At 46.9% G+C, this 12,324-nt stretch overlaps 1 protein-coding gene across 1 annotated transcript in view; it reads left to right on the top strand.

The window, feature by feature from the left end:
• LOC135914971 (zinc finger protein on ecdysone puffs-like) overlaps nucleotides 1–12,324 on the top strand; it is a 113,633-nt gene that overhangs the window by 31,396 nt on the left and 69,913 nt on the right. The window contains exon 4 of the mRNA XM_065447913.1: nucleotides 7,228–7,338. Coding sequence (XP_065303985.1) covers nucleotides 7,228–7,338 — 111 coding nt within the window. The remainder of the gene's footprint in view (nucleotides 1–7,227; nucleotides 7,339–12,324) is intronic.

A 12,324-nucleotide genomic window follows, 5' to 3' on the forward strand; every position in this document is an offset into this window, starting at 1 on the left:
CCGGCGTCCTTGGCGTCGTCCAGCGATGAGTCGGGAAGCTCCAGGAGTCACGTCTGCATGGAGGGGTTGTTGATTCCGCAGACGAAACGGTCCCGGAGCAGCGAGTCCAGTTGGTCCCTGAAGGCGCAGGCACTCGCTAACCCTCGTAGCGCAGCAACGAATTGTCCGAGGGTTGTTGATTCCGCAGACGAAACGGTCGCGGAGCAGCGAGTCCAGTTAGTCCGCGGGTACTCGTCGCCATCCTCATAACACTGGTGACGAGTACCCGCGGATTTTCCCACGCCGCCGCGAGCCGCGGAATACCACCCCCGTTGCTGTCGCCATGCCGCTGTACGGAAGGCTCGAGCCGTTCGAGGGAGATGGGTCTGCCTGGCAAATTTACGAGGAGCTAGTCCACGTGTTCTTCCGGGCAAACGACACACCCGAGGCCAAACAGCGGGACATTTTCCTGGCCAGCTGCGGGACCCGTGTCTTCAGCCTCTTGCTCAATCGACCTTCTCAAGCCAGCCACGCCGCACGTTAAGACGCTGGGTGAGCTGCTTGCCATATTGCGCTCGCATTTTAATGCAGCACCGTCCGCCCTAATGGAGCGTTTCCGCTTCAACAACAGGAGTTGCTGGGAAGGAGAGACCCTCGGATAATTCGTTGCTGCGCTACGAGGGTTAGCGAGTGCCTGCGCCTTCGGGGACCAACTGGACTCGCTGCCCCGGGGCCGTTTCGTCTAACGGAGGGTGCCACAAGACCTCCCTTGTTCACGACCCGGGGTGGATCGTGACAAGAAACCTGCGAGCGGGGTCTGCTCTTCCATGAACTACCGATACTCCCCGCAAGCGCCTTCGTTCTGAGGGTGCCGCCGCAAATGGGAACAGCGGCGCGCTTCCATCAACTATCGACCCCCCCCCCCATGAGTGTTGCATGTACTGTAAAACTCTCAAAAATGTTGAGAAACCCGTCCGAAGACGAACAAACACGCGGGATAGCGAAAAGATACGGGTAGGGCCCTAGAGCAAACATAAAATTGTAACTACGTTGTGGCTCCCGTTGGTCTCGCATTTTTGGCGGGGCCATGTTTTGGTTTCGATTGTAAGTCGACCCACCAACTTCAGACCTTCAAATTTTAAAAATGTGGTCGACTTACAATCATGTAAATACGGTACGAGCTGTTGAGAGAGAATTTCAATTGTGACAAAATTTGGGCCTCATACCACAGAGCTTGCAATCAATTGATAGAAATAGTTCATATTCAGAAATATTTGCTTCTATATGCATCTACTTCTTATTCGTATTTGAGGATGACCGACTCAATTTGCAATTTCTTTTGAAGACATTTCATTTGCTGTGCATTAAACTAACCCCTCCCTTCAATTACCTTTTTGAATAACATAAACACTACTCCTTAGTATTCAAAATGAATTAAGTCGTTCTTGTTAAAGTTTTTTCATATGCTTAGTGAGAGTGAGAGCATCGGGTGATAAGCTTTCAGCCCGTTTTGACATAAAACATAGTTCTGCATCACTCAGGGAATTTTGCAAAGACACTCGGGGAAAACCTGGAAAACTCTGGGAATTTAGAAATGTCAACTTGGTAGACATGCTGACTTTAACGAACCCTAGGTAGTCAAAATTAATGTGGAGCCTCTCACTATGGCATGCTTCATAATAATGATGGTTTTCATGTGTAAAACTGCAGAATGTAATTAACCAAATTTTATATGTGTGACAGCATCCTAAATATTGCACTAATATATTTGCTTCAACAAACTAGTTTGTTTTTCGGATGTACAGTCGAACCCAATTATGACTATCCCAGTTATAATGATATATCGGTTATAATGGCCACATTTCAGTGCATTTAAAATTTCCTGACGCTGCCTATTGAAACAGCTTCCAGATATAAATAAGGTTTTTTACTTCGCCGTACTGTTACAACAAATGCTTCATACCCGGTCACGCTACAGAAGAGGCCAGACGTGAAGTATCAAACCATAGCAGTACGTGCCCTGATCCAGTCGAACTGTGACAATGATACGGCTTTCGACGTGAGCGAGCAGAAGGTGCGCGCATATTTTGGAAACCGCGAAAAAGGTCAATCGCTTTCTCCAGGTGTGAAGAGCATGGTGTGGGTCGTGAGTGTGCATTGGTGCGATGTCGAGTGCCACGATGACGGCATTCTCGTTGTGCAATTGTGCTTGCAGCTCCACATGCATTACACCTATCTAAATGATTCGGAACAGCCATCTATAGCCGCATTTACATGAATGCCACAGTAGCGCCTCACATTTCCTAGCTCATCACGAGTAATGTGATGTGCCAGCATCTACATATACAGTTGCTGACTGATTTTTTGGACTCCAAAAATTCGGACATGCTCGATTATTCGGTGTGCTTCGCTGCACCGCCATTCTCACCATAGACCATAGTGCATAACAACTGCCAAAAGTTCAGACACCTTGCACACCTCGTGTGATTTTTCGCACACTCCTTGAGCCAACTCGATGGAAAGCATCATGCACCGACTCTGACCGGTGCATGGTTCGACTTGCTGAACGCCATTTTTGTTTTGAACGGAGCCTCCTTGCTGCCCCACGAAGTGCAAATTCCCGCTCATCATCGTTTCTGCCTGGTTCATGGCTACAGCAGTTCCAGTCTCAGCTTAGGAAGCCATGTCACGACAATCCAGTAGCTGGTTTGTTTGTTTCTTCGTGCACGACAGTGTGAGTAGGCCAGGTTTTTCGTTTGTGCAACTAGTATTGGCGTGACGGCGTGGCGATGTTTGCTTTGTGTGCTGTGTCGAGGTTCCGGTGATCCAACGCGGCATACAGAAACATTGCATCAAGTGTCTAATGGTGCCGACAGTGCCCGCGCAGACTGCGCTGGGGAATGCCGGCAAGCGGGGGCCGGGAGGCCTAGGATTTGTTGCCTTCCGATGTGCTCCCTACTAACACGGAAAATATTCTGCCGAGACGTGCGCAGTGGTTGCATTGCGATTCTGGACACTGTCTCGTTTGACAGTTTCACAGGTGCTGACACTGCTGTACTGACATGGGCAGAACTTGACGACGGCAAGATAATTCGTCAGGTTTCTGCTGCGCCGCCAGACGATGAATCCGAGTCGGAAGTTGACGGGCCATGTGCTATGCTGCCGTCGCATGCGGAGCGTGTACAAGCAGTGCAGCAGTGACTGTGCTTTCAGCCGCCTATAGTGATTGTATGACCCTTTTCGAGATTCAGGCTTATCTGATTGCGCGTAAACGGAACAGCGTGCAACGGCGCATTCACGATTTCTTCAAGCCTACGGCTGAGCCCGAATAAGTGCGTGGAAATAAAGCATTTCGTTTTTATGCGAAGCATACTAGCCGCACAACCACGCTCTTCCTTGCTGCGCCGCGCGCGGCCGCGTAGCTACCATATGACGTCATAACAGCTGCAAAAGCGGAGGCTCAGCTCGTGCGCTCGCTTGTGGCCGCGTAGCTACGTAGCCGGGTCTCAGCTCGTGCGCTCGCCTGCGGTCGCACAGATGGTACTGCGGCCTAACTCTCGCTCCTCCCGCTAGGGCACTGACGTCACAACAGCTGCAAGCTAGGCTCAACTCTTGCAAGATGGGCTGGGTGGGAATCGAACCAGGGTCTCCGGAGTGTGAGGCGGAGACGCTACCACTGAGCCACGAGTACAATGCTTCAAAGCGGTACAAAAGCGCCTCTAGTGAATGCGGTGTTGCCTTAGAAATGAGCCGTTTCTAAGGCTCAGGCGTGTGTCGCTTGCTCAGGCGCACATTTCGTTGCCGCGCCGAACGCTGCGTTATTCGACGCTCACCGCGTCCAATGCGGGGCGCGTAGTCGCTGCACCGTAGCCCATTGTCTTACACCCCTTGGCGGGTCGACGGGAACGCTGTCGCGTTCCACTCTTGAAGGTGAAGCAGAGTAACGCATGAGTTGTTTCTTCGTCTAGCCGAACCAAATATAGCCAAGCAACAGCAGTTCACCAGGCTGTTCACCAGTTCACCAGTTGTTGGTCCAACAACTAAAATAAAGGCTAGTATGCTTCGCATCCTGGGCTGAACCTTAGCTAAGCCACAGGCATTTTTTTTTCTTATTCTGCTTTTTCGGACACTTGTTTATTCGGACATTTTTGCAGTCCCCGTGAGGTCCGAATAAACGGTCGGCGACTGTACATGGCATAATATTGACATATGAAAATGGTGTGGAACAAAGAGTGCAAATAAGCAAGTATGGTGTGGTATGGTATCATATTCCAAACTCTAGGGTCAGCTTACATGCGAGGATATTAAGAAACGTGCCAGTTTTTCATTGAAACTGCTAAATATGGTGCATAGCTAGCGCCATCTAGAAAAGTCAGTATCACAGCCGCTACTAGCCGTGCCAGTAGCCAACCGTGCACAAGCGAGGTCGCCATTTTGACCTGTTTCATGTCGGCCGTATTGGTGTGCGGCGTGGCGTTGTAAAGTAAAATGTTGCAAGCTCTCGCATGGAAAATGGCCGAGAAGCTTGGAGCTCTTGAAATAATGGATAGGAACTGGGCTCCATTTAGGAAGAGCTATACGATGTTACATTTCATTCTTTAGGCAGACATTTCTAATGAAAATTTGCAGCTAGGTGCGAGAGTGCACCGGGAACAAATGAAAATAAAAATCTGTTTTTCTGACCCAAGTGCTGCCCAATCGGAACTGCCTACACCAGCTTCAGTGCGTTAATTTTGAGTTAAGGCGCGAGTCTGTATTAACAAACAGGATGTCTACCGACTGGGAATTTTCAGGGATTTTGAAGTCTGGAAATACTCTGGGAAAACTCAAGGGATTTGTGCTTCTGTCAGGGAAAGTTAGCTGTAATTTTATTGAAAGCAAACGAAAGTCACGCTTGTGCTGGCTTGGGACATGCCTGATAATTGGGATGGCTTCTTGGCACCACCATGTGACCCATACAGTGTCTGCATAAGAACGTATGAAATTTCTGATGCAGGAGCCCTTTGCCGTCCGAATTTGCCGACTTTCTACCCATCACCGCAGGTCCGAAACAGCATTAAGCAAAGCCACCACCTCCACCATTTTGATTATCTCACCGCCTCGAACCAGTGCTCTCGCACACAGATCAATCGGTTGGCAGTCGTAGCCACCGCAACGGCAACGCTAGGCCTAGCTACTTACGTTCGCTACTGTAAATAATTTGGTGCTGTTAGGAATGGCGCCGACTATACCTTTGTAATCTTCGCCAGTGGCTTTGAAGCTTGGAAAGCACAATGCGTTATATTATGCTGGTTTCCGAAAGTAAGCTTCGCCTCATTAAAGCATTGTTATGCGGTGAAGCATCGGTGAAGTATTGCATTGAAGCTTAAGTGTGGGACGGGCAATTGTCACAGTACCCAATATGTATTCCTTAATTATACACGCGTGCAGCTGCCACCACCTGTCAGTATGAGCACCGAAATGCTTAATAAGTGTACTGCAGACCTTCAGAGCTTTTTCGGATGTGCCTGTGGCAATTTGAGCCTAAATTTAAGGGCAGTAAAGACATGCATTTTTTCTGATGTCTTCGCGGCAAAAATCAGAGGTTGACTGTACAACTGATCGAGAAGATGCTTCAAATGGTTCGTGTGGCGAACGCACGGCAGAACGAGGATGAGAACAGAAAAGACTGTCGCATTGAGGAATGATCGGAAAATGAACTGTGCCACCTCTTCTTTGAAGAAGCTTGAGCTCAAGAAGGAAAGTGTCGGCTGACACCGAGGTGCAGGCGTCCCTCATCTAAACCAAAGTGTGGTAAACTCTTTAAAGCAGTGAAACACGATACTGAGGCGTTGTGTACGTGCTGACAGTATGTCAGGACAGTTGAGGTTGAATTCCCAGCTGCTGAGGGAGAATCTTACTTGCGACAAAGTTCAGGCATCATACCAATGAGCTTGCTATCAGTTGGTAAAGAGCTCACAGTTAAAAATATTTGCTTCCGTATGCTTCTTGTGCATCTCTTTTTATTCACATTTGAAAACGTTCGGCCCAATTTGCCATGGGTGTTACCATTTCTTTGCAAGGATATTTGATATTCAAAGATATTCAAACTGGATTAAGTCTCTTTTTTTTTATTTTTAACATGCTTACTGAGGGTGACAGCGTCGGGCAACATTGTGTCAGCCCGTCTTGACATAAAACAAAGTTCTGTGTCGCTCAGGGAAGACCTGGAAAACTCGGGGAATTTGGATATGTCAACTTATTAGACACCCCGACAAACTACTGATGTAACTACTGCTTTTCGGATAATTATTGAATTCGTTATAAATGGGTTTGACTGTAGACTCTTTGTGATGTCATGATACATGTACACTGGTTTGCTTGATTTGTACCATAGCTGCAGCTGCCGCACGTATGTGCAGTCAACACAATACAAACAGCATTCTTGTTTTTTTTTTCCTTTGCGGGGAACATCATCATTTACTTTGCATCATTGCTACATTACGTTGGGACATGCCAGATAATTATGCATAATATAATGCATAAGAACGTATGAAATTTTTGACGCAAGAACCCTTTGCCATCCGATTTTGCCAAATTTCTGCCCATGACCGCAGGTCTGAAACAGCATTAAGCAAAGCCACCACCGCTACCATTTTGATTATCTCCTCGCCTCGAACCAGTGCTCTCGCACACAGATCAGTTGGCAGTCTCTCTCTCACAACATCATGATGATGGTGATAGCACCAGGTGTGGCATTTGAAGACCAGCTTTAGTATCAAATTGTAGTGTTGCGCTGCCGAGCACGAGGTCGCTGCTTAGACCCGTGCTGTGGCAGCCACATTTTGGCGGGGCCGAAGTGCAAGAAAATGCCTGTGTAATTAGATTTAGGTGCTCGTTAATGAATCCCAGGTGGTCGGAATTAATCTGTCGTCGGCCCCCACTATGGCGTGACTCGTAATCGGGTTCTGATTTTGGCACATAGAACCCCAGGTTTCAATCTTAATTTTTAATAACAAGTTGACATATAAGCAATTCCCAACCTTCATACTTGCTGACAGTCATGCTTTAAGGTGCAAGAAGTGTGTGTACAGTTTCTACAACTTCAAAACTGTCGGTACTCCATGAAGTTGTACAGCGTTTTCATTTCCGTTTTCAAGGCCCTCAATGGTGGCGCAGTTGCCTCTGTTGCAACAATGGCTGAGTTTGAATGTCTGGTGCTGTCAAAATAATGTTTTGTTTTCCCTTGTGTGTGCTTTTCTTGCCCAGGCAGAAAAGGCTGAAGGGCAAGACGAGGACGAATCTGGTGAAGGGGTTCAAGAGGAGGGTGCCAAGGATGAAGCTGGAGGCTCTCAGTCTCAAGATGAAAGCGGAGGCACGGTAAGAAAAGTTATGTAAGAACACAGAACCCATAAACTTAGCTAGACTGAATGTTGGGAAAGGAGCAGGGAAGAAACCTGGTTATGTGAAAGTCAATTAACTGTGCCATTTTTTTTCTTTGTCCTTTGATTTACATTGTTGCTTGTTCTCTTCGGCATGCTGTGCTTATTGCAGCAAGGTGGATGATGGACTGTAATGTTTTTCTGTGAGGACTTAAGGATGGGCTTTGGTTTTTTGGTTACTTTTGTCAGTATGGGCAGAGAGTTTTGTATCTCCAGGAGAGGGAAATCGGGGCCAAATTCTGAAACCTTCTTTTTTGGGCCCCTCCCTAACCTTGCATGAAAAGCCCTTCACACTTCCTTGCCATAAAGCATGAATGGAGGACACAGTATACTTTAAATCTCCTTTCATCCTTTGTTACAAAAGGAACCCTTTCGTTATGTAAGAAAATAATACCATGCATGTGGGCTCTAGGGCACCTGTCATCAGCTTTGTGCAAACATCTTAATTCAGCAAAATAAAGGAAACTCGTCAAAGATTTCTTTGAATTAAATTCCTAATACAGTGAAACCTCTTAAAACCGTAGTTGGCCGGCGCTCGGAAAAAGTATGTACTATATGGTAGTACTGCTTAAACGAAATAGTGTTAGATCTGCCACTCACCTGTCAAAAACCGGACTCTGAGAGAGTGCGATGAAAGGGCAGAAAACATGCAGTATTTATTAATTTTGCACTACAAAAGTTTCTTTTCGTTTGATGCCGCAGTGTCTGTGGCCTTAACTCCTGGAAGGGGTGACCCGGGTCTTTGGGACCGAAAATCAACACAAAATTCAAATTTTCCATTTTTATTTTCCGCATTCCTGACGCATTTTTGTGCCTATCTTCGAAACTTGGTTACAAAATACTGCGTAGTAGTTCTGCTATCGTGATCTAAAAATGTGAATCCGCAAGCGTTGCCCTTTAAATTGAGGCAAAATCGCGCCCGATTTTCGTCATGCATAACTCGATTTCGCGCTCTACCAGGGCTATTTTGGTATCATTCGAAAGTTCATGTTTGTAGCTTTCTTTATTCGTCAGTCGGCAACACTGCCGGCACTGCAGTCAAGAAAAAACAACAGAAAAAGACATTCGCAGTGTACGCTATTATTGGCCAGTTTGAGCATGCGACCGAGATGGCAAGTCATGATCGGCTCGGACCACGAGCGTTAACATGACGAAAACAGCCGCCATTTTGTCTGTCTCGCGACTGCGACGCTGGAGGTCTGACAAAGTTTCATTCCGTGAATTGTTACGGGTGGAAACACACGAGACGCAATAAACCCCTGAAAGCGATTCCGACGTCGCAGTCAGCACAGGATATTCTGCGGCTCACCGCTGAAGTCGTACCGCCTGCCTAACGTTGACGCCCCACTGCTTTGCCTGATCATGCATGTTCAAGCGGCTGTTGTAACTCAAGACGAAGTGGATAAGAGCACATGAGAAAGCTACACTCGACAAAATTACATCTATGGCTGCCACGGAGCGAAAGGTTTGGTGTTTTGTTGAAGATCCGACTGCCAATAATGCAAGTCTCGGTCACGAAGCCCACTTGTTGTTGGTCTTGCAACAGTGAACAATCTTCTCGGCGTTTTCTGGTGTAATACTTGTGGCGGTTCTGCATAGCTGGTGCGGAGCCATCAGGATAACGGTCTCGCTACTAAACTGACTGTGGTTTGGGAAATCTGCAGTGAAATTGCGTCGCGACAGAGCTCGCGGGGCATTGAGGACCCGAAAACGTGTAATCCTTTTGAAGTGACTGCATGCTATGTCGTCGACCAGCAACGGCCATATGTACATGAATTATACCTAGTGCCTACTGATGGCCTTTGGTGCAGTCTTTTTTTTCACTTTCTTTCACTACCGTATTTACTCGCATAATGATTGCACTTTATGTAAAATAAAATTGACGCAATTTCAGGGGTGCGGTCATTATGCGGGTTAAATTTTTTTTTGCATCCCGCATTTGCTGCGCAGTGACAACAGGTCAACAAATAGGCGGCTGCCGTTGTATGTAGTGCCGTACACCAAAGCAAAAATGGCGGCCGGTGGAGCAAGCCGAACGCGCCAAGCGCTATTTTTTTTCTTCTCGTGAATACGTTACGTGCAAATAGTTTCTTCAGTATCAGTAATGAATAATATCGTTAATATCGGCAAGTTTGCGGCAATAACCTAGCCATGTCCAATTTGAGGGGACTGAAACAGATGGGCGCGCTTAGCTGCCGGTGACGTAGGAACACGTGGCGGGCAGGCTGCGGAAAGTGCTGCATTTGTCTTCATCATCATCATCATCATCAGCCTAGTTACGCCCACTGCAGGGCAAAGGCCTCTCCCATACTTCTCCAACTACCCCGGTCATGTACTAATTGTGGCCATGTTGTCCCTGCAAACGTCTTAATGTCATCCGCCCACCTAACTTTCTGCCGCCCCCTGCTACGCTTCCCTTCCCTTGGAATCCAGTCCGTAACCCTTAATGACCATCGGTTATCTCCCCTCCTCATTACATGTCCGGCCCATGTCCATTTCTTTTTCTTTATTTCAACTAAGATGTCATTTACCCGCGTTTGTTCCTCTCCCAATCTGCCCTTTTCTTATCCCTTAACGTTACACCTATCGTTCTTCTTTCCATAGCTCGTTGCGTCGTCCTCAATTTAAGTAGAACCCTTTTCGTAAGCCTCCAGGTTTCTGCCCCGTACGTGAGTACTGGTAAGACACAGCTATTATACACTTTTCTCTTGAGGGATAATGGCAACCTGCTGTTCATGATCTGATAATGCCTGCCAAATGCACCCCAGCCCATTCTTATTCTTCTGGTTATTTCAGTCTCATGATCCGGATCCGTGGTCACTACCTGCCCTAAGTAGATGTATTCCCTTACCACTTCCAGTGCCTCGCTACCTATCGTAAACTGTTGTTCTCTTCCGAGACTGTTAAACATTACTTTAGTTTTCTGCAGATTAATTTTCAGACCCACCCTTCTGCTTTGCCTCTCCAGGTCAGTGAGCATGCATTGCAATTGGTCTCCTGAGTTACTAAGCAAGGCAATATCATCAGCGAATCGCAAGTTGCTAAGGTATTCTCCATCAACTTTTATCCCCCATTCTTCCCACTCCAGGTCTCTGAATACCTCCTGTAAACATGCAGTGAATAGCATTGGAGAGATCGTATCTCCCTGTCTGACGCCTTTCTTTATTGGGATTTTGTTGCTTTCTTTGTGGAGGACTACGGTGGCTGTCGAGCCGCTATAGATATCTTCCAGTATTTTTACATATGGCTCATCTACACCCTGATTCCGTAATGCCTCCATGACTGCTGAGGTTTCGACTGAATCAAACACTTTCTCGTAATCAATGAAAGCTATATATAAGGGTTGGTTATATTCTGCACATTTTTCTATCACCTGACTGATAGTGTGAATATGGTCTATTGTTGAGTAGCCTTTACGGAATCCTGCCTGGTCCTTTGGTTGACAGAAGTCTAAGGTGTTCCTGATTCTATTTGCGATTACCTTAGTAAATACTTTGTAGGCGACGGACAGTAAGCTGATCGGTCTATAATTTTTCAAGTCTTTGGCGTCCCCTTTCTTATGGATTAGGATTATGTTAGCGTTCTTCCAAGATTCCGGTACGCTCGAGGTTATGAGGCATTGCGTATACAGGGTGGCCAGTTTCTCTAGAACAATCTGACCACCATCCTTCAACAAATCTGCTGTTACCTGATCCTCCCCAGCTGCCTTCCCCCTTTGCATAGCTCCTAAGGCTTTCTTTACTTCTTCTGGCGTTACCTGTGGGATTTCGAATTCCTCTAGGCTGTTTTCTCTTCCATGATCGTCGTGGGCGCCACTGGTACTATATAAATCTCTGTAGAACTCCTCAGCCACTTGAACTATCTCATCCATATTAGTAACGATATTGCCGGCTTTGTCTCTCAACGCACACATCTGATTCTTGCCTATTCCTAGTTTCTTCTTCACTGTTTTTAGGCTTCCTCCGTTCCTGAGAGCCTGTTCAATTCTATCCATATTATAGTTCCTGATGTCCGCTGTCTTACGCTTGTTGATTAACTTAGAAAGTTCTGCCAGTTCTATTCTAGCTGTAAGGTTAGAGGCTTTCATACATTGGCGTTTCCTGATCAGATCTTTTGTCTCCTGCGATAGCTTACTGGTTTCCTGTCAAACGGCGTTACCACTGACTTCTATTGCGCACTCCTTAATGATGCCTATGAGATTGTCGTTCATTGCTTCAACACTAAGGTCCTCTTCCTGAGTTAAAGCCGAATACTTGTTCTGTAGCTTGATGCGGAATTCCTCTAGTTGCCCTCTTACCGCTAACTCATTGATTGGCTTCTTGTGTACCAGTTTCTTCCGTTGCCTCCTCAAGTCTAGGGTTATTCGAGTTCTTACCATCCTATGGTCACTGCAGCGTACCTTGCCGAGCACGTCTACATCTTGTATGATGCCAGGGTTCGCGCAGAGTATGAAGTTGATTTCATTTCTAGTCTCACCATTCGGGCTCCTCCACGTCCACTTTCGACTAACCCGCTTGCGGAAAAAGGTATTCATTATCCGCATATTATTCTGTTCTGCAAACTCTGCTAATAATTCTCCTCTGCTATTCCTAGAGCCTATGCCATATTCCCCCACTGACTTGTCTCCAGCCTGCTTCTTGCCTAGCCTGGCATTGAAATCGCCCATCAGTATACAGTCGCCGACCGATTTTCCGGACTCCAAAAATTCGGACATGCCCGATTATTCGGTCAGCTTCGCGGCACCGCCATTCTCCCCATAGACCACAATGTATAACAACTGCCGAAAGTTCGGACACCTTGCAACCTCTCGTCTGATTTTTCGGACACTCCTTTAGCCAACTCGGTCGAGAGCACCATGCACCGACTCTGACCAGTGCATGGTTCCATACATCGTTCGACTTGCTGAACGCCATGTTTGTTTTGA

The sequence above is a fragment of the Dermacentor albipictus genome, unplaced genomic scaffold (genome assembly GCF_038994185.2).
Source record: "Dermacentor albipictus isolate Rhodes 1998 colony unplaced genomic scaffold, USDA_Dalb.pri_finalv2 scaffold_11, whole genome shotgun sequence".
NCBI classification, from domain to species: domain Eukaryota; kingdom Metazoa; phylum Arthropoda; class Arachnida; order Ixodida; family Ixodidae; genus Dermacentor; species Dermacentor albipictus.